The 27,166-nt window shown below is 43.0% G+C and overlaps 1 protein-coding gene across 2 annotated transcripts in view; it reads right to left on the minus strand.

Moving 5' to 3' along the window:
- Positions 1 to 8,219: 8,219 nt before the first annotated feature.
- Meis1 (Meis homeobox 1) overlaps positions 8,220 to 27,166 on the minus strand; it is a 141,304-nt gene continuing 122,357 nt past the window's right edge. Inside the window, exons 10-13 of one of the 2 annotated variants that reach the window (XM_005366445.2) lie at positions 13,413 to 13,471; positions 12,237 to 12,326; positions 11,840 to 11,934; positions 9,598 to 9,745 (exon numbers count right to left, since the gene is read on the minus strand). In XM_005366445.2, the coding sequence (XP_005366502.1) occupies positions 11,876 to 11,934; positions 12,237 to 12,326; positions 13,413 to 13,471 (208 nt within the window). In that variant the 3' untranslated portion in view covers positions 9,598 to 9,745; positions 11,840 to 11,875. Of the gene's footprint in view, positions 9,746 to 11,839; positions 11,935 to 12,236; positions 12,327 to 13,412; positions 13,472 to 27,166 lie in introns of both variants that reach the window. The other variant, XM_005366444.2, reaches the window with a different exon arrangement.

Consider the following 27,166-nt stretch of genomic DNA (forward strand, 5'->3'; position numbering starts at 1 on the left):
GTGTGTGTGTGTGTGTGTGTGTGTGTGTGTGTGTGTGTGTGTGTGTGTGTGTGTGTCCTTGTTAATTGCGTTTTGCTGCGGTGATCTTTTAGGACTCTAAAATCGGCTGGGAAAATATTCACGTTTGGGACAGAAAACATTTTTTTATTTATATCCTTGACATTTAAAAGAGCAGAATTAATTTGTTCTGTCTACATTAGCATTGAGAGAAAGTTTCCGAAATCCACCCGGGGAAGGGGGTGGGGAAGGAAAAAAAAAAAAAGAAAGCGCAGAAAGGAAAAGAAAACCTAGGCTTGTTTTTTGTGTCTTCTCCTTTCTATCAGATCTGTAATCAATCACTGAAATAGGAAGCAGCAAAATTGTAAAGATTCGATAGATTAAAATGCAAATAGAAGGTAGAAAAAGAAACATTAACACGGCCACCAAAGATTTAATAACCGTAAATCAAGTTTTTTTTCTGTTGCAGCTGCAGTTTTCGTGTTTATGTTTTAATCATGCTCACTCCATAAATAAATAATTTCTGAAACGAGACTAATTTTTCATTATTTTAACCGTGGGCTATAACACTAAATATTAAAAATAGAAAATGTACATAATGCCACATCCTCAACCCAGTAAGAGACGTGGAACAATTGCTTTAAAACCAAGAGCTTTCACTTGTGTGTTTTGAAAATAAAAGTATTATGCTAAAAAAAACTCCCTCAACTGGCAAAGCCCAAAGTTTATTTCCCCTTTAATATTTTATGTTAGCACCGCACAATTTATTCTAAAGATATGTGTGGTTCCATATCCATTTCATCTTGGGCATTTCAAGGGAGGACAAATGCCAGAATATTTAAATAACACAAAACACCATTTCAGAGTGCTTTGATAATTTCTGAGTAATAATACTTTATGAAAGATTCTGACTTCTAAGTGAAGAAATAATTGATGGGCAACACAGTTAAAACTTTTTTTAGCTTTATCATTAATGTTATTTTCCATGTTTGGGGCTATCTTATCTCTTTATTTTATGATCATTCAATTGAAGCTTGTATGTCAAGGTGTCAGATTATTCAAGCAAACTTTTATCTAAGTATTCTCTCTGTTAACTATGCTGAAAGTTTTCCGTTTGGGCTTTTCACGTTCTAAGGAACATTAACTTCTTAATTTAGAATTTTACCATGTGAAAAAAAGAAAGCACTGAGATTTATTCTTTCTGTTCTTATCCCTCCCCTCCTCTCTCTCTCCTCTCTCTCTCTCTCTCTCTCTCTCTCTCTCTCTCTCTCTCTCTCTCTCTCTCGATGATGTTATGAACATAATAGAGGACACTCCTTTTCAGCACAGAAGCTTTTCCTTTTGGTTATACAGCCTTGGAATGCTTAAGATAAACTTTTTGTTTCATTCTGTCCTTAAATGAGTTAGAACTGTCTCAGTGCCTCTTCTGCCCACAAATTACAAGGATAACCAAATCCAGGGCACACATTTCCTTCCTAAAACCTTTAAGTTAAATGTGAGCAGAGCTGATGTCCACCCTCCCCACCCCAGCCAAACAATCCTGTTTTCACTCTGACTGCCCAATAAAGCATTTAGTTTGAAATTACACTCAGACCTTTCCTCCTTTGTATTTTTTTCATTTACTCCGGTGCAAGGAGATGACTTGATTTTCATGGGATTACATGAACTCCACTCAGTATTGCTGGGGCATTTCTACTCTACTAAATTCTGCCTTAATGGGACAAATGAACTTTTTATTTGCTAGGGTTTGTAGGTGGCTTTAGAAGTAGAAGACTCATCTGATTTGGTTATTGTTGAGAATCGAACAGTCATACGAGTCCTTCACCTAAAGGGAAGAGAGGTGACGCTGTAAAAGGCAGAGGCAGGGCCAGAATTGTGGGGAAATATTTCAGTTTATTGCTCTTATTAATTAACCCGGATGTGGTTTTATTCTGCATTTTTAATACCGACCTTGTTAGTAGAAGCTCCGGGCTGCCTTGCTTCCCTTTACTCCCAATCCTTTTCATTCATTGGGTCCCTGTTTGATGGAGTTGCCTTTCCTACATTACCCTTCTCACTAGTTACAGTGGAAAATCTCACGTGTCTTCGGAAGATCGCGCTCCTCCCTCCCCCGGAAAAACAAAAACAAAACAAAACACCGGAGAAGAAGAAAAGCAAGAGACAAGAGATGCTTTTCGCATTCTCTTTCAGCATTTGTTTCCTTGGGATGCAAGACAGGTACTTGATTTAGCATTTAAGCAAAAGGTTACACAAACCGCGTTTTAGAAAGTGTTGGGGTGTCCGACAGGGTCAGCCCCAGATCAGATCATTTTTCGAATGCAGACCTAAAGATAATGAGTACTTGTTGTATTAAAGGGGACAAACAGTACTTTGGCTTCCTCTGACCCCAGAATGCACGGCTTGGTTTCATTGATCATCTTCCTTTATGAGATAATGCAATTACAAACATCAATAAGGGGCTGCAAGGGGAATCATTATGCGGTGACAGTGATAAATGACGGTGCAGAAATAGCATGCTTCCCCCCCTAACAATCCTGGAGCCCAGGGGCTCCGGGGGCTGAACACAGTCGCCAAGGAAACAGATGACATCCCAAACGGCACCAAAGGAAAAAATAAAATGAACAGTCTTTCTCTGCCTTTCCCTCTTTTCCGTCTTCCGAAGAGTTAGTTTTGGCTCTAGCAGCAGCTGCCACACAGACATTTCGTTATTTCAGACATTAAAGACTGGAGCAAGCAGTGGGAGACTCCTCCCCTTCTACCACCCGCACTAGACACACAAACCTCGCTGTGGACACGTTAGAACACCTGAAAATACACGTCTCAAAGTCGGATTTGGGTGGACTGAGAGGCTAAGGGTCTGAGTTTGCACAGCCATCACGTTGTTTACCGCCCCCCCCCCTTTTTGTCCAAGGGAAACTAAGTCTCCAGGGCAAAGTGGCGCCTCGCCGGTCGGCCAGGAAAGGGACGGTGCTAGTGGCTGGCCTCCATCTCCTCGCCTTGCCAGACACTGCTCTGTGCCAGGGGGCAGCGGCGGTGGGAGCAGAAGGCTACTTAGGGTGTTTTCTGCAGTACTAGGTTTCAGAGAGATGTAGTTATCAGTGAGTGTAGGTCTCCCTAAATGGAGGAATCCGGCTCTTTGAAACCCCAGCAGATGCCCGGAGAATCTTCAAGGGGGATCTCTCTACGCAATCAAAACCCACTCAAGTCAAGAGAAGTGGGTGAGATCGACAGGCCTGAACTGGAGCTGGTGGCAGCGACTGCAGGGCGCCCCCCACACCACCTGCGCTCGCACCTGCGGGCACTGGAAGGGGTTAGAGACTTGGGTCTACAGGTGAATTAGGGGAACCTTCCACTTTTAGGGTGGAGGGCGAGAAACCATGTGGAGGTATGAGGGAGGCCTAGGCAGAAAGGCTAGAGACAGAAGGGAGGAGAGCGTGAGAGCCGGCCATCCCATCATTTCCAACCCAGAAAAACCACGCACTTTGTTCCTGACCTCTTCCTGGTGCACTTTATGGGAACTAGGGAGTCATGCAGAATGCCAAGCCACAAAAAAATGCGGGGGAGAGGATCGGGGACCATTGGACATATGAAGCAGGTGACTTTATTCTCTGCTCTCCTCCTGGGCGAGGTCCTGAGACTAGTTTTCTGCCTGGAGATTAAAATCACTGGTCGGAAAGAACACAGTGCTTTAGGGTAGAGGTGAGTGTGGCTGTGGGTGGTGAGGGGTGGGAATTAGACATCCGATCGAAGGAAAACTAGCTTAAAACTAAATCCAGGGCTTCACCGTCCGATTTCCTCCAGATGGACTGAGAGAGTGGGCAGCTCAGGAGGCACTGCATGGCCAGCTAAAACCAAGACCCTAAAAGTACCTCCCATTTCCCTATAGAAACCCCCAAGGTACCATTTTTAGGGCAAAGACTCTTTACGATGTAATCCTCTAACCGGCTTGCCCAATATATTGTTTGTATTTTTCTTTCAGTTCTGCCTTGGAAGAGAACCTGAAAGCTGGTACGGTGTAAAAGAGAGCCCTCGCCTTCCTATTATTAGTTGGGGCTCAGGCCTAGCCCGATCCCCAACTCTTCTTCCCTGTCCCCCCACCCCGATGGCCCGGCGTCGTGCCCACCCTTGGCGCTACAGGTCGCCAAAGGGCCAATGGGTAGCCCAGAAAAGATGAAGAAAAGATGCCTAACCAGAATGGGCACCCCGCACCTCCAAGCCCACGCCTCTCCACTCAGTGTCAAAAAAAAAGAAAGAAAGAAAGAAAGAAAGAAAGAGGGAGAGAAAGAAAGAAAGAAAGAAAGAAAGGAAGAAAGGAAGAAAGGAAGAAAGGAAGAAAGAAAGAAAGAAAGAAAGAGAAAGAAAAAGGAAGAAAGAAAGAAAGAAAGAAAGAAAGAAAGAAAGAAAGAAAGAAAGAAAGAAACCGCCCATTGGGAGCTTGCACCACCAATTCCTGCTGTTTTAACTGCCCTTCCAAGGGCCAAAGGCCTGCGGGATCCAAAAGGGGGGAAGTTTGCAGGGCTTTTAAAGTAATCCCCAGGAGCTCCTGCCTAGCCCGTAGGGGTGCTATACTACCCTATGGACCGCCACCCTCCTGTCCAGCCTGTCTGTCCCCTGTGTCCTCCATTCCCCAGGCTCTCATCGTCTTGCTCCCAGTAGCACCGAGGGATTCCTAAGCCGGAGCTTCCTCCGGCAGAGCCCTAAGAATGCATTCAAGCAAACACAAACCGCTCTGAGAGGTTCCCAGGGAAGGGCCCCTAGTGTCTCAGAAGGCAGTCTCGGCACACGCTTTTGCGCAGACCCCTGGACACCCAGTCTCCAGAGACAGTCAATCACTTCCTGACTTTGACTTTCAGGTGGGGGGTGGGGAGGGCATAGTACTCTTCTGCAGTCCCAGAGTGGCCCACAATAGTGTGGGATGGCGACTGAGACCCACTCGCCCACATACCCGACCCAGACTGGACGTCGCGCGTGGGGAAACTCAAGCGCGACTGAGTCGCGGGTGGAGCTGTGTGAGCGGGCCGCGGCGGTTTCGCGGTTTCATCGCGGGCTGGGAGCCTGGCCCTGCCCTGACACTCGCAGCTCTTCTCGGGTTCCCTGCCTGCAAAGGTTGGGCTGGAAGCGTCACCGAGGGCTCAGAATCCCAGAGTAGGGGTGCAGCTTTCCCCTTTCCCAGCGTATGGACTTTGTCCCGGGAGTCGCCTAGGGCGCGCTTCTGCCTGGAGGGAGATTCCGGCACCCCGTTCCTTCCTCTCCCAGTCAGGCCAGGGCCCTCGCACCCCGGCCACCAGGGCTGCCCCTGGGCTCCACCGAAGACACCTCTCCCCGTGGCAAAACTCGCAGGCCCGGCACCCTGCGAGGAGACAGCCTCCCAAGAAACTCTTAATACCATCCATACAGCTTTAATGGGCTTATAATTCGATAAGTGATTTCAATTTGAAATTGTTAGTAACTAATTTTATGGGTAATTTTTCCACATCAAATATTTAAGCATCAGATTAAGGGCTCCGGTTCCGACGCAGGATCATAAGGGGCTTTCTCCCCACCCACCCCTACCCCCCCCATTCCCGTGCTCCGCCTCCGGTATCCTACCGCGTCGTTTTTCCAAATCCCCAAAAGGTGGCAGTCGAAGCCGACTTTCCTCTTTTCCAGCGTCTCTAAAGAAAGAACCCGGTGTGTGTGGAGGGAGGGGGGTGGGTGGCGGGGGAGGGGTGGGGCGAGGAGAGAGCCGGGAGGGACTGGACCGTGCCCGGACTTTGCAAACTGAGCCTTTAACACGTTTCCACCACAGCACTAGCAAGAGCAGTGGCGAATTTCCTGGAAACGTCTCGGGCCAAAGCAGCGTGCCTGGCGGCCCTGGGGTCGGGGTGCGGGCGGCTCCGCACACTCGCACTCAACCCTCAACCCTTGGAAGGCAGAGGAAGAAGCAAGGCGAAACCCATCGTCTTCTTCCTTTTTTTTTTTTTCTTAAATTTAATATTGTCTATACTGTACAACCAAACTTGGTTCTTCGAGGAGGCCCTGTTCTGCGAACTGCATAATGGGGGGAGGGGGTAGTGGAGGGAGGGCAGACTGAGGAGGGAGGGCGGAGGGGAGCCGGGGGCGCAGCGGATGAATTGCGGAGCAGTTGCCAAACTTTTTTCCCCCTGCTGCCGCTGCTGCGGCTGCCGGTGCGGCAGCCTTTGCTTTGAATGTGTGTAACTAGGAAACAGCAAGCCGTCTGAGAAGACGGAATTTCCAACGTGTAAAATGTTCTTAACGGAACCATTGAGCGAGTGCAATAAGGCGTGAGGGGGAACTAATCTTCCCATTTAAATGTTTGTGGCAATTTTATCTAAATGAATTTTAATGCTAAACGAGGGTAATTCCCCATTTGTAGCGCGTTTGCTTCTTTCCTGTGCTTTAAAGCAGTAGAACATCGTGCAATGAACAATAACAATAAAAATACTGCCAAGGCGTATTATTCATTTTGAATGTGTTATAATTACATTTGATTAAATATGATCGGGTAACATATTTTTAATTTTTTTTGGAAAAAAAATACTTAAACCCTCTACAGCCTCATTCGTTCAGCGGACCTCCCCCCCACCTTGCCCCCCCCCCAATAAAAAGCCTGTACAATTGTGTGCCCTGTTTAGGGAAGGGCGTTTTGTTTTTGGCCTTTAAGAAACATCAAAAACACTTCTCCACACCTCTATTATTTCCCTCCTTCCGATAAGTGTCCTCAATAACCTCAAAGCTGGCTCTGAAATTTACAAGAGGAAAAGCTAAAACAGCATTAAGCAGGAGGGTGTTGGGGGCAGAGAGAGCGAGACCTGAGGAGTGAGCCTCACACAATCCTCACACCGAAGGGGGAGCCCACGACACAAAAGCATGTTTTATTTTTTTTTCTAATTCCTGGACATTAATGATCATGATTCTTTTTAATCTCCGTATCCCTCCCCCCCCCCGCTTTGCTTACTCTCGCTCTTCTCCCTCCTTAAAACCTCCCCCCCTTTCCTCTCCTCTGCCTCCCCTCCGTGGCTCCTCCTCCCCCCGCCCCCATTAGGCAAGAGGCTGCAGAAGAATAAAGGCTGACTCACCGGGCAAGCACTGGGGAGGCAGGAGTAAAAAGGGTGGTTAGTTTATGAAGTTTATTATTAATTTTAAAAGTAAATAAATGATTGTTAACTGCCACTAACCACCCGTCACAGAAAATGATTTCACTAATATGGACTACTTAAATGCAGTCGTAGAACTGTCTCGGGGGGCCAAAAGAGGAAAGTTCAACGGTCCCCCTCATTGGGCTGAGGGCGAGGTGGGTGGCAGCGCTGGGACCAGGACGCCTGCAGTAAGCTAGGCCTCTCTCTCCCGCAAGTCCGCGCGTTCCTAAACAAGGCCCCATAAACAAAAGGTGAGAGCGCGGGCCGCTGCTGCTCCAGCAGGTGAGGCAGTGAGCCCCAGTCACCTAGGGAAGCCGGCCCAGAGCTTCTTTCTCTTTCCAAACAGAGAACTGGATTGCTGTGGGCGGGTTTATAAAGTGACAAGGGCCTGAATGTCAGACTGGAGCTTAAGGCCTCTGACCCATCCTTTGTTCCCAAAGCAACCCAAAGGCTTATTTTTAAAAATGAATTTGCCTTAATTAAAATATTTGTATATTTATTTCCCTTAGCTCGGCGAAGCACTTTCTTAGAGCAGCGATTTTATTTCAGTGAAATTATAAGCTATTGCAGCTTAAACATGTTATTTTGAACCATTTAGCTGGCTGCCATGCAGAAATTCTGTACAGCTGTTCTGGGAAATTGGTTAATAACCAGTTTTATCCAATGAGAACACAGAGCATATTTATAAAAATTAGATTTTGAAGTCTGGTCTCTTCAATTTTATATAGTTAATTTCTTAATAAACATGTAATGCTTGTCCTAGATTATCTCCTTGGTGGAAGGCTGAGTGTGGGCTTCAGCTCTGCCACTGTATGCAATCATAGCTTCACTGAGAGTGTAGGTAAATAATACTGTCGGATAGTATCTGAATATGATCTGAGTCTACAGCTAGTTTAGTGGCTTTGACCCTTGATTTTGTTGATATTACCAGTTCATTAACTCATCTTAAACCAGTGGTTATTGTTAAATAATTTACTCCATGGTTACAATTTTCAAATCCATGTGGCTCAGGGAGCTAATTGTCATAGTTACTGTACTAATCATTTAAAATGGAGGGAACACATTTTTAAGCAGGGAAGTCAGAATGTCAAAAATAGTCTTGTCTTTATTCTGAATTCTGATTTCATTACTGCGCTCAGTGACTACAGCTGAACTTGAAGTCCTCATACAATCCAAATTCCATCAAAAGGCTAAGACTCATTGTGCCATGATTGCTATTAATAATTAGCTCCTTGTTTTTCTTGATAGAAAAAGGCTATTGACAAGCATTTGTTTATCCACAACAAAAAGTATAATTAGCTTATCCCACTTAGTAAACCTCGTATGCATGCCAACTCAAACCAAACTGCTACTTTTACAAAAAAAAAAAAATTGCAATAATACAGTTCATTTTTTTTCCAGTCCTTTTTGCACAAAATTTATTTACAATGTCTACATAAATGCTCCAAGGTGGGACTATGGAAAAATACACACATGACCAATGCTTTGCTGAGAAACAAAGTCAACATATTAAAAAATAAATCTTCAGTCTATGTTTTTGGAGCTGCACAAAACAGGAAGTGATGTATAAGGTGGTGGTGGTTGTCGCATGGGGACAATGATGCTTGGTGTGACAATTAGGCTCCTAACACGCGGCCTTTGGTTTCCATGCCTCCTCCTACCGGTCTCCTTAAGACACTGCCTGCAACAGCTGATTAATCTTTGTTGATGACTGCCGTTTTTTCCCATCCTTCCCGATTTACATCTGTTCAGGCCAATTCAAATATGGTGAGTAAATGAATTAGACATGCAAATTCAAGCCCCAGGCTAGAGAGAGGGAGAGAGAGAGGAAAAGAGAGAGAAAGAGAGAGAGCACACATGGCTGAAATCCTAGGCAAGAAGAAAGGTTCTTCTGCCTGATAGTTATTTTAATGCTCTAAAAATCCTGCAAATCAGACCTTCCTGTCCCTTGCAGGATAACTGTAAGGCTTTTTAATGTAGGAGGCTTCTGGAGGAAGTGAAGAGCTATGGAAACAACACACATAGTGTGGAAAAATTTCACATTTTTTTTAAAAAATCTATAAGAAACAACGTAATATGGATAACAGTATAATAGCATTTACAATATTTCACTCTTTGTTTTTTTTTAATGTCTTATATAGTTATTTTTGCATGTCCCCCAAATTGACTTCAGTTGATTTTCCTGCATTTTAAGAGTCCCTATGAAGAATTAGGGATGCTCCTTGGTCCAAAGAAGATGTCAAGAATGGAACTCCATAGTCATTGCAGAAAAAAAAACATGATTTGAAATCAGTCACCATTGCAGACAATGCATATTCCCTTAAGCTACTGAGCATGAATGTCCATGACTTGTCCACTCATTGTCGGGTCTCCTGGATTAAGAACCGAGGGGCTTGATGCTGACATTGGCATTCCAGGGTGGGGCGGTCCTCCATGCATCATCACTGTTGGGTGGTGAGGGTGTCCAGGAATGTACGTATGCATGGGGGGCCCATGACGCAGCTGAGCAGGATGGGGGGGCATCTGGGGTTGGGTATAACTTGGCTGTCCCATACTCACACCCATTGGACCACCCCGGGCTACATACTCCCCTGGCATACTTTGCAGCCCTGTAGAAATTCAAAAGAAAAGAAAACAAAAAGAAAATATTACGGAAAAGTAACAGTGTGGTTCTGACTTTGCTATGAAAACCAGCAACATTGTGACCAAGGGCCAGGGGAAACATTCTTTCCATTCGTATAGAAGAAAATAAAACAATGTTGGTTGTCTGAACTCGCTACTACTTCCTTTGCATTGCCATCCTTATCAGTCCCCCTACCAAGTCCAAGTTAAAAACGAACAAGCAACAACATAAAACCACCTCCTTGGGTTCTGACCTAAGAAAGCATTTTTTTTTTCTGTTCGCTGAAATATGCTCTATCAAGAGTGTGCACACTGCTGTGGTCACTCAATGTTCACAGGAAGCGGAGCCAGGCAAGCTCACTAATGCTGACCACTTAACAAAATCCTGCACCTTTGGAAAAAAAAATCAAAACAGTTATCAATAAATTCCTTCCACATGGCCTCTTAGAGCTGGAGGAAAAGAAAAGCTGAACAGAGCCCTGTCTACCTTACAATGATTTTGAGAACAATAAGAAAAATTGGACCTAAGACAATGCTCCTCTCGCTTTGAGGGGGCCTCTTGTCTTCTGCATGGATTGCTCTAGTTGATGGAAACTGACGGGTGTATTGTTTCTGAGAGCCATAAGCTCCATCATCATCAAGGGTGAAAGGCATAACGCCATTGCTAAGTATGTTCAATTGGCTTTACTTCTAAGTAATAGCGCACTGTGAATACGAGGAACACCTTCGAATAAGGTCTCCAGGCTCCGGCAATGAATGGCTGCTTAATCTAGCCTAAAGGAACATTTTTGAACTAATGAAAATTGCTTATAAAATATACTGTACCCACAGCTCTTTAATCAAAAAAGATGATAATATTTTTTGTAATAACCTATTAATTTAATTGGTCACGAAGCATAAAATACATCATTTAAATTTAATTGACCCAGAAACTAAGAAACAATATTTAAATTAACTAAGCAGGAGAATTCCGTGATGAGGTAATAAGACTGTTGATTTCCAAGCTCAATGGAATGCTTTCAGAGCGAATTGTTAAACTCATATTGGACTCCCACCCAGAGAAGAAGACCAGCGTGCATTGCCCTTGGCCTCAGCAAGAATTTTAAATAGTGTGTTAATATAATCAGAGGCACATCCAAGACTCTGAAACCATGGTTTTTCATTTCCAAAAAAGAAAGCTAGAGCAAGGCTGTTAGGGTGGTTTAGGAAATGCAGTAGGGCTTTGGAGTTCAAAACAGTTTTAGCTGTTTGAACTCCAATTTCTGGGGTGTCTTTTTTAGGAGAGAAAAATGTCCGGGTGAGAATCTGGGGCAGTTTTCCTAGGCTCACTTCACTAGGCCTGCCACTGAAGATTGCATTAATGATCTCTATTTTTGTATACTGAATAAGTCAAATCCATTTGTCACACTGCAAGTGATGGCATACTTAATTTGGATATAGTCAATTAGCCTGGGCTAAGCCCTGAAGCCTGCTGTGCACACCTCTATTTTGTATTCTCCCTTTTTCCATTGCCACACGTAATCCCATTATGATGGACAGACAAAGGAACAAACTAAGGGAAAAAAAATCAAAGTTTAGTTGACTGAAGCTCAAAATATGCCTTTACTTACCCTAAGTAAAGCTGTGTTTATTTTACGTAAAAGAAGTTCTCTGTTTGGCTTTTTGGTGTCTTGCAGGTTAGTGTAGAAATGTAACTCATGCATCAACTGCGGTTAGACAGATTTATGGCACTTTGGGGACATGCTCTTTCCTCTCCTTGCACTGCTGCAGACTGCTTACATTTTGCAAATCAGTCTGTTGCTATGACAACCCACTCCCCCACCTCCTGACTGTTTCTTGTTTTGTCATGTGGTCAGTACTGTACAATAGCAACACACAGGATAAATGTATATCATACACAGAATTTATAAGCTTAAAACCTTGATCAAAACCAACGAGAAAATGAAAGAAGCGAGGAACGAGGATTTAGTGGAAAGAACGAACAAGCATGAAGCTATGGGCAAGGAGAACATGAGAAAATGCAAGAGGAAAAAAAAATATTCCTAGGACAAAGTGAAAACAAAGACCCCGTTTGTACTTACTTCCCCCTTGCTTTCGATTGGTTAACTAGATGAAGGTTACATGTAGTGCCACTGCCCCTCCATGCCCATATTCATGCCCATTCCACTCATAGGTCCTAGAAGGGAGATAAAAATCCAAGAAGAGGCCAGAAAATGAGCAAAGTCAACAGATAGTGCCAAAAGACCCTTTAACAAAACAGGTTCTAGACGGCCAAGAGGCGGTGAGATCTTGAGCACATACAGGTCCTGGCTTCCCCTTCGCAGCATCTTAGAGGCACAGATGGGCAAAGCAAGGCGTGGCGAGGCAGGCAGCCGGAGAAAGCAGAGGGTGGGGTGGGGTTACCTGTGCCGGCGGGGACTGGGGAGGGCAACCCTGCTGGAGTTAAACATGGAAAACCACCACAGAGACATGTCTCACCTGGAGCCCTGATGCCCATGTGCTGCTGGCCATCCATGACAAAGCCTCCCATTGGCTGTCCGTCGGGGTTATAAGGTGTTCCTTGGCTGACTACAAAAGTACACAGCACAGCTTCTTAATAACAGGAGGGGGAGGGAAAGGGTGGAGGAGTGGGACAGCAGGGGAGGGGAGAAGACCAGAGGACAAGGAGAACATCCTAAACAGACACCATTTTTAAACCATAATGAATCATGTCTTTCAGACCAGTTCTGTGTGCACCTTGGAGGCTTGAGTTTCAGGTGCTATCTATGTTCAAGGAATAGCGTAGACACACAAATGTATGCTTGGGATTCTGTCTGGTAGTTCCATAAGGGCACTGAAAGAAAAAAAAAAGCTCCTGGAATGTGACTAACTGGGACTTGATTCAGTATGACACCAGCAGTGCTTTCGATAGAGCTGAGAGATATTTTAGAGTGACCGTCCACGCCTGCATCAGCCCTGGGAACTTTGCGTGCTGCCTTTGCTACCATATTTTAATACAAAACAAATGCTTGGGCTGATGACTGAGAAACAGCAAAGGTGTTATTTTTTTTTAAACCGTGAACAGCAGAAGACGGATACTAATGGGCGAGGTCATGAGAAGAAGGACGGTGTATTTACGCCACTGACAAGAGTCCCAGGTTTTAACTGTACATGAAAAGCTGTTTTAGAAGGTAAGCTGCCTTGGGTTATTATAGCACACAAAAGCTCTACCTCACTGAACGTCTTTGAACTTTACTGAGTCCCACAAGTGATCCTGACCTCTTTGACCCTTTGACAGGTAATAAAGTTTACAGCAATTCCACACCAAGCCATGCACCAGGGAGTGGTCATGGTAGCAGAAGCTGGGTAGGCAAACTCAGGGGGGGGGGGAAATCACATTACTGTAGCAAATGGTTACAAAGAAGATTGTAACTGCGCACGTGATTCCAGGGTTACTTTTCTCCATTGGCTTTTTATTTCCCCCTTTCTTCAGATGTTTTATAACGACGTTAAATTGATTAGTGTTGTTACCAAACAAAACTGGTTTAATGTTCACGGCCAGGCACTCCTAGTACGCACTCCCAGTTCATTTACCAGGTAGCAGCCCTCCTGGTGAAAGGCTTGAGGATGGCTTTCGTTTGCCTGACTTGAATATAGTCACTAGAGGGGACTTGCCTGCTCGGTTGGACTGGTCTATCATGGGCTGCACTATTCTTCTCCGGGCATTAATAAACCTGCAACCAAGAAAGCAAAGCATTTCATTATCACAGAAAAACATAAACAAAGGCAGAGGAAGAGATGAGCTCAGCCTGCCTCCTTTCTCTCCCTCCTGGACAGCTTCGAACGCTGCAAAACCTGTAACCCCGTGACCTCTGAGTACAAGGCTTAGGTTTCTGAGTTGATTTATGTTTGCCTGTTTTTACCACAGTTGGACACTTCCATTTCATCTTTTCATGGGGGAATTAGCAGGGTTTTCAAGAAACAATGCTAGCCACCACTCTTTGCAGTGGGCAGGGCCAGAGCTGGTGGGGACAGAGAAGCCGGGAGGACATCTGCTACCTCCCAATTACTGACATTTCAATCCTAGACTCTCTAGCTTCTTTTTCTCAGTTTGTTGGAGCCAAACCTCCCCTACCTTTTGCAAATGTAGTCTCATCGTTCTGTCCACTGCTAAGATAACAGACTGAGCCAGCCGGGCAGCATCCGTTGAAGGAATGTCTGGAGATTATCACTAGTAACTCACACTTCTGGGGACTTTGGAGAGATGCATTCCGTAGAGAGATTTCTTGGCGTGACTTTTTTTCCTCCCTCTTTATGCAAAATGCAAAGTCAAGACAAGGTCACATCTATAGGGCCACTGACTTTGTAATTTTGCTTTCTTCAGCCACGACTGCAATTTTATAAACATCTTACTCAGATATTTAAGTCACTCTAAGTTTATTTTAAAAATTGTTTGGTACAAGTCTTTTCATAGCTCCTTCAAATGTCAAGTCACTGAAATATTAAAAAAATGCAGTTATATGTCTGACTGTGGTAAAACAGGAAAACATAAATCACCTCAGAAACCAAAGCCTTGTACTCAGAGGTCACGGGGTTACAGGTTATTCCAAAGCCATCTTCACAAGAGCCTAACTTTTAAGATCCATTTGTCCTGGGCTGTAAGAATTGTACACCAAATCCATTCAGTAAGGAATATGTAGTCCATTTTGAAACAGAAAGTTACCTTTAGTTCCCACCTCCACCTTGATAAGGACATCAAAAATATGATAAAAAGTTTAATAATGCCCTATTAGTGATTGCAGGCTCCATGGTCTCATGTAAATTTTAGTTTCTACATTTCTCTATCCAAGCAAAGAAAGCAAGCCTGAAAATCCAAACCATTCAACAGTCAAGGACGCGTCTTTAAAATAAAAACCCATGCTTCCTAGCATTTAAGTTTCTCGGCATCCTGGATGTGCTTGTGTTCTTTCTGAGAAGGACTTAGGGTGAACGGTGGAACTGGGTGCTGAGGGGAGGCCCACTGAGGCCGACTCTGAGAGGCCGCTTACTGTATCGGCTTTCACACATGGAGTTCCTGAGCTGCTAATAAAAATATTGAAAACACCGATCTACCACAAACTGCGTTCCAAGCCAGGTTACCCCTATCTTCTCTAAGCCATGACAATTGGAATCACGCGAGCAGAAGGTTAGATTAATTCTCCATTCTCATTATAAGCGCAGGTGTAGCCCGAACACCATGTGAAAGAACCAATTAAAATGGGGAAAAAATGTCTGCCTTTTCATTAGCTGCCGGCACTGCATGACCAATTAGAAAATTATTTAATATTAATATTCTGCATATACCAAAAGTAATTTTCATAGTAACTAATATAGGTAAGAAAGCAAAGCGTAGCTCTTTACGCTGCTGTTCATTATCTCCGCTGACAGGGAAGAAACTGAGTCTGTTAACTTCCTCTTGCAAATCTTTTTTAAAGACATTTTATGGGTAGGGAGAGCAATTTTTTTTTGTTTTGTTTTGTGTTTTGTTTTGTTTGTTTTGTTTTGTTTCTTGGAGGCACGGTCTCACTAGGTAACTCTGGCTGTCCTGGAACTTACTATGTATGTAGACCAGGCTGGCTTTAAACTCACAGAGATCCGCCTGCCTCTGCCTTCCAAGTGCTGGAATTAAAGGCCCGTACTATCATGCATGCATGACTAGGAAGGCAATCTTTAACAGATGAGGACAATTTTTAACAAGGCTCAGAGAAATTGAATGACTAATTTCAGGTCATGTGCTGCCAAACACATGTTCAGAATTTGTTGGCACGGCTATAGTGATATTTTATTTTTATTTTAATAAAGCTTGCCTGAAGATCAGAGAGCACTAAGCCACTAGAGGCCAGGGAGTGGTGGCACACACTTTTAATCTCAGGACTCAAAGCCACCCTGGGCTATACGAGATTGAATCTGTCTACAGAGGGAAATAGAACTCACACAAAGGTGATCCCGGCACTGGGAGTCATGCGCCTTTAATCCCAGCACTAGGGAGGGGGAGACAGGCGTGATATGGCTGGGCCAACAGAGGTATATAAGGCAAGAGAGACAAGAGTTTATTGTAGTCTGAGGTTTGGTGGAGAGCAGTCCAGTCTGTAATCATGCTGAAGACAGGATCGCCCCTTTGTATGTCTGAGCCCTGGTAGAGGTAAGAACTCTCTAGTGGTTTGGCTGCTTTGCATTTTTGATCTTTGAACCCCAATATCTGTCCCTGAAAAGCAGCTACTTCTGAGCCAGTTCCCACTAGCAGCAACACTTATGCTGAAACCAGGAATAAGCACAATAGACTTCTCATAGATGGAGAAACCCTATGGCTGCCCACCTTGTGTATGTAGATAAAGATGAGGCTACTCCAAAAAGATTCAGTGTCTCGGGTTTTCCATATTCCAACCTTTGCCTCCTCTACACTCAAACATGTAGACTCCCAAAGACCAGTGAGTAGCAACCAACTCGGCTTACCAACTCATGACCGTTCATCCCAGGGCACCAGAGAGAAACGAAATCGAGTTCAGGAGGTGTTTTGTCACCTAGCTTGGCCATTGGCATGGATCTCCTCCATAGCATCCCACCAAATCAATGCCTAGGCTCTAGGTTCTACCGGACTGAAACCAGCACAGCGCAAATTGTTTTCCCTGAGAGTCTTTGAATGAAGTGAGTTGCCGGAAGGTCCTGTTCTTCATCTAAAATCCTTTAGCAGTTCAGATCTCTGGGACAATTTAAATAATTTTATTCAACGCTTGAACCTTGTCTCCTCTAGGCTTCTTTCTCTTTTCCCTGGGTTAAACATCCACAGTTCGTAAAAGGTTTTGCCCACTAGAAGTAAGTACTTCTCATATTTTGAGCTACTTTCACACGGGCCACTCTTCTCGGTCTGATGAAATTATTTGTATCTTACGGAGGTCTGCAGAGACACCCTGGTTGCATTTCTTTGGGGCTTGCCTTGGTCTCTACATAACCACAAATCTCACCTTCCACTTTTTTTTTTTTTTTAGTAATCACTTAGTAAGTCTTTATTTTTGTTGAAGTTCATTTTTGCATACTCATTGACCTTTTCTTTCTTTTTTTATTTATTTATTAAAGATTTCTGCCTCCTCCCCACCACCGCTTCTCATTTCCCTCATGGGATGTACTCACTCATATTTGGTTTCTAGCCATAAATAAAGGACATTGAGCCTATAATTCGTGATCCTAGAGAAGCTAAATAAGAAGGTGAACCTAAAGAAAAACATATAGGCATCCTCCTGAATAATAACCTTCACCAGGCGATGAAAGGAGACAGAGACAGAGGCCCACATTGGAGCACCGGACAGAAATCTCAAGGTCCAAATTAGGAGCAGAAAGAGAGAGAGCACGAGCAAGGAACTCAGGACCGCGAGGGGTGCACCCACACACTGAGACAATGGGGATGTTCTATTAGCTGGCCTGGGTCTGAAAAAGCATGGAATAAAACCGGAGTTGCTGAACATAGCGGACAATGAGGACTACCATCCACTTCTTTTTGTGGAGGTGATAACTGTTTTTTTTTATTGGTATGTAGGTTTAAGAGACTCATAGTTTATATAGATACCAGGAGGAGAATCTTGTCATTAAAAACAATAACAGACAGGAACGCTTGAAATCAAAGAAAACTTCACCACTTTGGATTGTCCAGACAGCTTACAAGATCTACATATAATCATCTTTCGTTCTTGTTTTGAGGCAGGGTTGCAAGGAACTTATGCTGGCTTCAGACTTGCTATATAGCTCAGGAGGATGTCCCTGAACTTCTGAATGCTGGGATCACAGGCTTTCTAGAGCAACCCCAGGGCCTGGTGTGTGCTGGGCATGCACTCTGCCAACTGACCTAGACCTTCCGCCCAATTTCCTCTTCCCAAGCTATCATTTAAAAACATTTCAGTATAATAAAATATTATCACCATATTTAGGACGCAGTACGCTCTTGGAACATTACTAAATTATAATGCCTATACTAACTACTTTGAACAACTTGCATCATGGCTTGAGGTTGTGATGAACATCTTTACCTGAGAGTAACTAGGTAAACAGCAAAGTATTTCATTTTCTACTTCCTTTACATGTGGCATCATTTCACAGCTCGGCTCTCTGTGCTGTATTTTATCACCATCACAGATAACCTTGGGTCTTTTCCCCCAAATCTCTCTCTTTGGGATTAGCTGCATATAGCAGAACATGTATTTAGAAGGCTTGGGGGTGAATTCAGATATAAAAACATTTTCCTTCTGGGCAAAGCAATAAAATGGCATTCTTGCTCCTCCCACTATAAGTCAAACCGAGGTCAGCTCCCTTGTCCCACTATCTGTTTAAATAAACTGGCCTGGCTGTTTGTTTCTCAAGTGCCCTTTGACCCGTGTCTCATCCTCCCTGCTTTGTGACAGAATGCTTTACTTTTCATTGTGAAAGAAGCAACACTATCAGGAAATTTCTAAACGAGGAAACCAACAAAATACCTTTAGGTTGGATGTGAACATAAATAGACTTATTTTCCTTCTTAAAACATTTATTTTAGGAGAAATCAATAAAATAGTTTATACAAATGTATGTATATATAATATATACACTATATATCCATACATATACATACTGAAATTATACCATGTCGTTAAAAAAGTAGTGTTTCTGAAGAGAATTAAGAAAGAGAAGGATAAAATCAGATTAGATTGTATAATATAAAGACATTTTCCAATCGCTACAGAACAGGTTTGTTGTTTTTTAACAGTTTCTCTTTAAATATAATTGGGATGTATTTGTGAGGAATGTGACCCTATCAGCTTGACTCACTGAGATGGGAAGTTTTATGTCTTTTCTTAATAGAATTATAAGAATATAATAAAATATGCTACAATTTAGGTTTCTAAAGTATATTGTTGAGTGAATTGAGTGAAGTTTCAAAGGTTAGAAATGTTTTATTTGCCTTTGTATATTGCAGTACACACACACACACACATACACACACACACAAACACACACCTTAATTATAAGTTGCTTTTTAAGAACTAGACTCTCTTTCTGTAGGTGGCAAACAACTGAATGAAGGAAAGAAGCCTGCATCTCCTTCTGATTGTACCATAATAGAGTAGAATTTTTGCTTGAGACCCAATTATCTTCTTTCTCAGGCCAAGTTTTACAAAGGAGAGTGAGACAGTGAGTTGACCTTATAGCTCTCCTCCATGTCCAAATAAACAGAGATGTATTTCCTTCTGACCTGGTTGTTTATTTAGGGCTCAGAGTAAGAGTGGGAGGTAAAACAGGAAAGAAAATCTCCCAGCATCCAACACGAGATCAGCTATAAATTGAATTTTACTTTTTGCATTTTATAAGAACCAGACAAGGCGATTTCCAGCTACCTCTGGATTTTGTTTCCAACAGGGAAGTTTCTGGCTTTGTTTCCTTACTTCACTCCCCAGTTGTTACAGGTTGAGTTTTTTAATATGTGTGTGGTGTGTGTGTGTGTTTGTGTATGTGTGGTGTGTGTGTGTGTGTGCTTGTGTATTTGTGGTGTGTGTGTGTTTGTGTATGTGTGGTATGTGTGAGTTTGTGTATGTGTGCTTGTGTATGTGTGGTGTGTGTGGGTTTGTTTATGTGTGGTGTATGTATATATGTGTACGTATGGTATGTATGTATTAAGTATGTGTAAGTGTTGTTGGCATGTGTGTGTTTGTAAGTGTGGTGTGTTTGTGTTTGGGTGTGTGTAGATGTCTGCGTGGTTAGTGTATATATATACATATGTGGTATGTGTGTATATTTATGTGTGTGTTGTTTTCCCTATTCTACCGCTGTGCCTCCTCCGCTCATTCCCGGTTTTGGAATCCAGGATGGTTTTCTAAGCAAGAGCTAGTGGAACTGCCCTCTCAAGTGGACCTTTAGCCTTTGGTTATCATCTGCTTCTTGCCCAGCCCCAAACTTCGTTGCTAAACTGAATTCTCACAGATCAGGAGGATGAGGAGAGCTCAGTGGGAGCCTGGGAGGAACAAAAGAGAAGGGTAGAGTCGCCCACTTCCAAAGCCAGCACGTCCTACAATTTGATCTCCCTTCTGTAAGTCACTGGGATAGCGATAAAAACTGAGGGAAAACTCACCCGTTCACTTTGTCACCTTCCCTGTATCAGCTCCATCCTTGGTATTTAGTGTCTACTTACAACTAACATAATCAAAGAGAGCCCACATTTAGTTACCGCTAGGAATCCACATAAAATCAAAGTATTTCACTTCCAAACAATGACCCACTTCTCTGTCTGTCCTCCAGTCTTGTTGACCAACTAGGAACAAGTAAATAGAATGGGGGTAGACCTAGGTTTATTGTAGCACACACCTCTCTAAGTATGGAGCAATATCATTCTCCAACACCCTCAAATGCCCAAGAAGAGAAAATAATCCATAATTAGAAAATTATTTCACTGGGGCAGATGGCTTGGCCAGTTAAGTGTTTATGTGGATGACTCGATGCTGACCTCTGACCTATGTGAACTCTTGCACACACATGAATGTGAGCCTACATACACATGTGCACAGGCACATACACGTACAAACACACACAACTAGAAATGATCACACCAAACTAGAAAGGCAAATTAGTAAAAATGCATTGATTAATACTAGTTATAGTTATACATAGTTCCATACCTATTTAAATCAAAATAAATATCATGTATTCCTAAAAACAATTTAAATGCTGGCAATTTTTGTATATAATATTCTTTATATAGAGATAGTATTATATATAGTATAAATATATAGTATTTATCATTATTTTTACATAATATCTTATTAAAAATAAACAATATGAACATATAATATTTAATTGACATAGAATCTATTTGGGAAATTTTCTAAAGGCTTTCTTCTTTTAATTTCAAAAGGCCTGATGAAAACTTTAAATAAAAATAATCTGACTTTGGAAGGTAATTATAGAATTTCAGGATTTTGTTATTTTTCCATAACATGAGCTTTCTTAACAGAATATTCTTTTAATCCTATGAGGATTAATCAAATAAAACCACACATACTTTTTAAATATTCACCATCTCTTTAAAATTTTAAGGCACGTTTTATAGACAAAGACTACAGGAAAGAGTTGTGATCATCTTTCTCCCAAGCAACTCTTTGTTCTTTCAAACAAAAGATTTAGCTGAAAAAAAAAAAATCTACTGAAAATCATGATTGCAGGTTTACATTTACTTATTGGATCTAATGATCCCAAACTGATAGGCTCCTAGGTTCCTTTCTACAAATCATTTCTTTGTGAAATAAAATTTTATAAAACATGTTAAGATGCTCAAGAAAGTTGACTCAATCTCGAGTCAAACCATATGAAATCATATTTTTGGCACCTTTTCTGGTTTCTTAACCTCCTCCAAGATCCGGCAGCTCCCGGGCTGCAATACATCACTCATGTCTGGGGATGGGGGTGGAGAATGGCTGGAGAGACAGGGAAAAGGGGAGGCAAGCTCTCCTCCGTACCCAGTCCAGAATCATAATGTCAGATTGCTCAGATCCCAGGAATTCCATCAGAGGATGAGAAGCCAGAGGCAGGGAGCACAGGAAGAGTTGATGTTGTCTAGCTTGAGCCAAGAAGTTAATTGTACGTAGGTTTTCTTCAAAGCAGCCAGTGGAGGGGGATGAGCGTTTAATTGACAATGAGAGCGCAAAGCAATAACAAGACCTGTGTGCTGTTTTTGGACTTATAACTGAAAATTTAAGATAACTCAACACTGCATAAGTACATACCACAGAAAATCCCCCTTGTAAACAAATGGCATAACAACACTTGGGTTCCATAAAAGCCATGGAGTCCCTAAATGTTTTATTCTAGCTTGAACTCTTTCTTAGCCTAAGTTTCTACTTGCTGCCTTCTAGATCACGGACTTCTGGGAGCTAAATTTGGTAGAGTAAATGGGGAGTGTGTCTCCACGGGCTTCGTGCAGGAAGACTGAACGGGAATAATGTCAAGGGGTGGAGAGCTGGTTCAGTCAATACAATGGTGGCTACACAAGCATGATGACCTGGGTTTGATCCCCAAAACACACGTTTAAAAAAAAAGTTAGGTCTGGTAGTTTGCATCTTCCCTGTCCCTGGGAAGGAAGAGACTGAAGGGTCAATGGGGCTCACTGGCAAGACAGTACAGGGTGAATCAAGCAGCTCCAGGTTCAGTGAGAGAGCGTGTTGTAGAAATATAAAGGAAAAGAAAAAGAAAAAGACACCCGCTTCCACACAAGCACGTTTACACACACACACACACACACACACACACACACACACACACACTCAAAATTTTAAGTATCCATTGATTTTGAATGTAGGTAAAAATTACACATATGAAACATCTACCTAAATATGAAGATTTGAGTTTGTATAGCCTTCAATGTAAGGAAAAATGGTAGCCTTCTTAAGTTACATCCGTTTAAAATGACAATGCATAAGAGATGGCTAAAAGTAGGTAAACCTTCTCTGCTATGGAAAAAGCTTTGGAAACTATAAAAATATTACCAAAATGGATGTCACTTTTTATTTTGTAACTGAACCTTTTCCCCCATTTAAACCCTAATTTTCTCATTCACAAAAAACCAAAAAGATTGCATATAATTCATTCACAAAAGGCCAGTAAGATTGCATATAACTCAGCATCCTTAACACATAACGAAATAAATATATAGATTGAAAAAGCAAATCCTGTTTTTTTTTTTTGGGGGGGGGTGATGTGTTTTTTGCCAGTCTCCATTATGAAGAGGAGCAGGTAGCTTTTCCCTTAAAGTCAGACAGCTTTGAGAGTAAATAAACAGTGAGCAATAGGCATAACCATGAGGTCACCCAGGCAACTCAGATAGATAACTATTTTAATGATTAGGTATGTATTGTTTTTCCAAAGAGTGTTGCCTTAAATGATCACGTTGAAACTCCATTGCACTTGAAGTATGACTTCGTCCATCAGCACAGGCACCAGTAAATCTTAGTCTCCTCTTGCCGAGCCTCTGAACACTTGGCTCTTTCCAGAACCCTTCCTTGAGTTGTCCCAGCTTCCCACACCTTCAGTAACCATAAATTTGTGGTCTTGGAATCTTCAGTCATACCCAGGGAAGGCTTCTCAAAATTTACCTTGCCACTCGGTCTTGCCTGGTCACAGAATTTAGGCACAGAACAGCATAGTCGTCATGACCTGGGCATGGGGGTTCGTGTCTGTTCTTTTCAGTGCTTCCTGGGGGCATGGTGTTTCAACCAGGAAGATCTAAACTCAATGTCATGCCCCAATATGCACTCTGTAAACCCTGGAAACGGACATGGAGCCCTGCACACTGAAAGGCAATGTCCCCCCCTCCTCCATGAGACAGATGACAAAATGAGGGGGACAAAAAGGCCTCCTCTAAGACTTTGACAAATGCTTGCCCTATTGGCGAAGCTTTGCAAGACATGGGTTTACTGTTGGCTTGCTGGCTACCAGTGTAATTTTACTTTTCTTTTGTGTTTGTTTGCTTATTTTTGAGACAGGGTCACTATGCGGCCCTAACTGGCCCAAGTCTATGTAGTCTTGAACTCACAGAGATCTGTCTGTCTCTGCCTAGTAAGGGCTGGGATTAAATACAAATATCACAGCGTTGATCTTCCCTCCCTCACCCTTTCCCTCCCTCTTCCCCTTCCTTCCATGCTCCTTACACCCTCTCCCGTTTCCTTTTTTCCTCAGAGTCCCAAGGATCCTAGACTGGCAGGCTTCAAACTGACTGTGTAGCCAAGGTTCACCTCACGTCTCTCACTTCCACCTCTCAAGTGCTGCTGGGATCCTTACCAGACCTGGTATTGTGTGTTACTTGGGATTGAACCCATGACTTCCTGCATGCTAGGTAAACACTCAACCAACCTGGATACATCCCCGATGCATATTCCTTAAAAACAAAATATTATCCGGTATCTCAGTCAAAACACGGGCCACTGGCAGAAAGAGTCCAAAGCAGTGCCTAGTCGGAAGAGCCCGGAAGCTGAGTGGGAACAGGCCGCTGACCTGCTCTGAGAGGAGAGCAGCATGGAGGTATAGAACCACAGCGATCTGGTGGCTTACTGCGAAGAAACACGCTTTGATAGATGTAAAACTTAACACACGACTTGCTGAGGTTATTGCCATTATAAAAGTCTCAGAAATACATACTAGTACAAAGCTCCTAGCGGCGTAAACTGGGAACAACCCAAATGCTCGCCAACTGACACAGGACTAAGCTGAATGTGTTTCTAGCCACGCAGTACATCACTGCTCGGCCAGAAATGAGGTGCTCATAATACATGCTGCAACGTAGTTGGACCCTGAAAACATTAAGTGAAAGAAACAATCCCGTAAAATCGCGTATTATAAGACCACCGCTTGCATGTGTACGCGTGTGTGAAATGCCCAGAAGAGGCAAAGGTAGAAACAGAAAGTAGAGTGACGGCTGGGACCTGCTGAGCAGGGACCAGGAAATAAGAGGAGCAGTATTAACTAACTGGACCCAGGTTCTTTTCAAGTGGCCAAACTACCTTACAGCTGATGCTGGGAAAGATTGCAGACCTCTGTAAATGCAGCACTGAACTGTGCAGGTTAAATGCGCAAATGCAGCATACCTAATAAAACTGCTAAGAACACGCCCACAAGGGGAGACCTGAAGAACTGGACGAGGAGGCTTCTTGTCCCTGCCTCATAACTGGCAGCTAGCAGCACGTCATTTGTCAAACGATGCAGAAATTCCCACCCAGAAGCTGTACCCTATGGCTCAGTAACATGGAGTTCCTAAAATTCTAATCCCTGATGCCTTGTATAAGACTTCAAAAGTCATGTGTGTTTTTCAAAAGAAATAGCATGACTGAGAGCAAAATTTAATTCTCAATATGCCCCCCCCCCGCTTAAACACTACATTTACTCAGAATGAGTCTCACATGCCCCTTTTGGTTCCCAGTACCCCAAGCCCTAAGGCTGGGAATTCTAGGCACAACCAAGTCCACGTCTCTTTCCATGAACAGCCCCACCAGGTGAGCAGCCGAGGCAACTGAGGTCTCACGGTTTTGTACACATACAGTTCTTTCTATGAGCTTTTCAACACCCCCCAACCATTTCCAACTATCTATGAACTCTGACCCGAACGAGGGAGCAGTCAACCACAGCAGATGTTCTTGTAATACAGACCAACACAACCCTTCAGTCAGACAGCAACCCACAAAAGTACTGCTTTCTTAAAAAGAAAAAAAAAAAACCTCAATATCCCAGACTAAAACTACTAAAAACTTCAGTATATGTTATTTAACCAGGATTCATTTAGCTTCCCTCTATAGGCAATATATTGTTCCTTTTTTTAAAAAAAAAATTACTTTATCAGTATTATGCCAGATCTCACCAATGACAGGAATTTTTTTTTTTTTTTTGGACCCAAGATGGATAATCACCGTGAGCCTGCAAGACCTAATGTGTTTGAGGAAGGAAATGGTTTTTCTGTCTTTGATGCTGGGGTCTAATCTTGAGAGGCACTTGCTACTGGTGGGTAAAAAACAGCCTTTAGGGCTATGAAACAAACTGTTCTTGCTATTTATTTGTTAGTGTTAAGGAGTGGTGAACGCGAAAGACTCAGGTACTTTGCAAACCAGTAGGCCAGCCTAAAAACTTTGTAAAAATGAAAAAAAAAAAATGGAGAGAAACATTTTCAATGATAGCGGTGGCTTTGAACGGAGGACCCCATATTGGCCAAAAATTACAAACATTCATTCTATGTGGTTTTATTTTTGAATGTTGGGCTTTCCTTCTTAAAAAAAAAAAATTAAGTATAATTGAAGCTAGCCCTAAGTATCTACACAAAAGACTGTGGCATCCACACATAGGTGTAAGCACTGACCAGATCTTAGACCTTTGTTCTTCAAATTCCTCCTTCTACTGAGCCTCTGGCTCACCTTCCTTTTGAGAAAACTTTTGTTTAACAAAGAGGCAACATTTGCCCCTGGTTCTCAATATTCCAGGCTGACTCCTCAACCACTCAAATAAGCTATTTGTTTTCTGTGGGCTCAGCCCTGAAGCAAGGCAGTGATGTAAGTGAGGGAGAGAGGGTCTCAGCCAGCTCAGGGATTGGTGCTTAATGCCTAATCATCCAACACCAGGCTCAGCAACTGTTGACACAAAATAGGTGGAGATCAGGCCCGTGCAAGCAGAAAATACCAGGAAGGCAAACTCTATGTAAACACACTCAAGACAGATTTGACAAGAATAGACCTAAGCCGGACTTGCTGGGGGAACTTCTACCCTGCAAAGCGGCGCTCTCCCTACAGCTAAAGCTGCTTCCCCTTGCAAAGTTCCTTTGAGATGATCAAGAACAGCATTTACCAATTTGAATACATTTATGGAAGACAGCGGAGACGGTCGTCCCCTTGATTCACACAGTGTGAGTTGCAAATCTGCTCCTACGTGCAGGATTTATGTAATGTAATACGGTGCTTCCACACACCTGGAGAGGAGCCAAATGAAGGAGGGGGGGAGATCAGCGTGCACACACAACCACAATTCAAAAAGTTATTTCTCCTGACCTACAAAACTCATTCGAAAAAGCAAATGGGTGATGCTTAAACAATCTTTTAATCTCTAACTGACACCTGACAACCCATTACTTATAGATTATTAATGCGCCCACTAAAAAGTTTGTCATGTACAAAATTGCTAGAGAAAAAGATTGAATGCCTGAGGAAAAAAACAAATTTTGCTGTACAATAACTTGAGAAATTTCAAGGCTATTATCTGCCATGCCCTTCACAGTCTCACAGCACAGTGCTGAAAACAACTGATTTATCTTTATTATGAACCCTCGAATGACAGCCCACATGTTTTTCATGTCTTGCGATAATGTTTAATTTCATCTAGTCTTTATTTTACAGTGTTTGGTTTGCTTATTTGAGATGAGAGGAAGTAGCGACTTTTTAATTAATTTTCTTGGGGGGGGTGTCTCTTCATCACAGCACTCTTCTGCTCTGTTCCTGCAGTAGAACCCTGATCAGATCAACTTTGCAGTGCTCCCCTGGCTTCTTGGTGCACTCCACACAGTCTAGAATAGAGGCACGAAAGTTCTCCACTAACCAACCCTACGGGTCTACTACGAAAGTACAGGAAGCTGATATCTGCGGAACGACCTAAATAAGGGCACACATCTCATTGGTCAGGGATGAGGGGGATGATTAAACATTTGATTCAGTATCACCTCTTTGATATTCTTCTGCTTACTCCGTGACTTGCCCTGTGCAAGTACTATATTCTCATATGGCTCTTTGGGCCCCTGTGGAGACAAGCTCTTTAACCTTAGCAATCATGCGTCATAGAACCCCTTCCCATGATGCGTTCTTGCTGCTCTACTCCAGCACACTGGAGTCAGTGCTTGATGCTCACTCTGGGGG

This window comes from Microtus ochrogaster, unplaced genomic scaffold (assembly GCF_000317375.1).
Source record: "Microtus ochrogaster isolate Prairie Vole_2 unplaced genomic scaffold, MicOch1.0 UNK9, whole genome shotgun sequence".
In the NCBI taxonomy this organism is placed as follows: Eukaryota; Metazoa; Chordata; class Mammalia; order Rodentia; family Cricetidae; genus Microtus; species Microtus ochrogaster.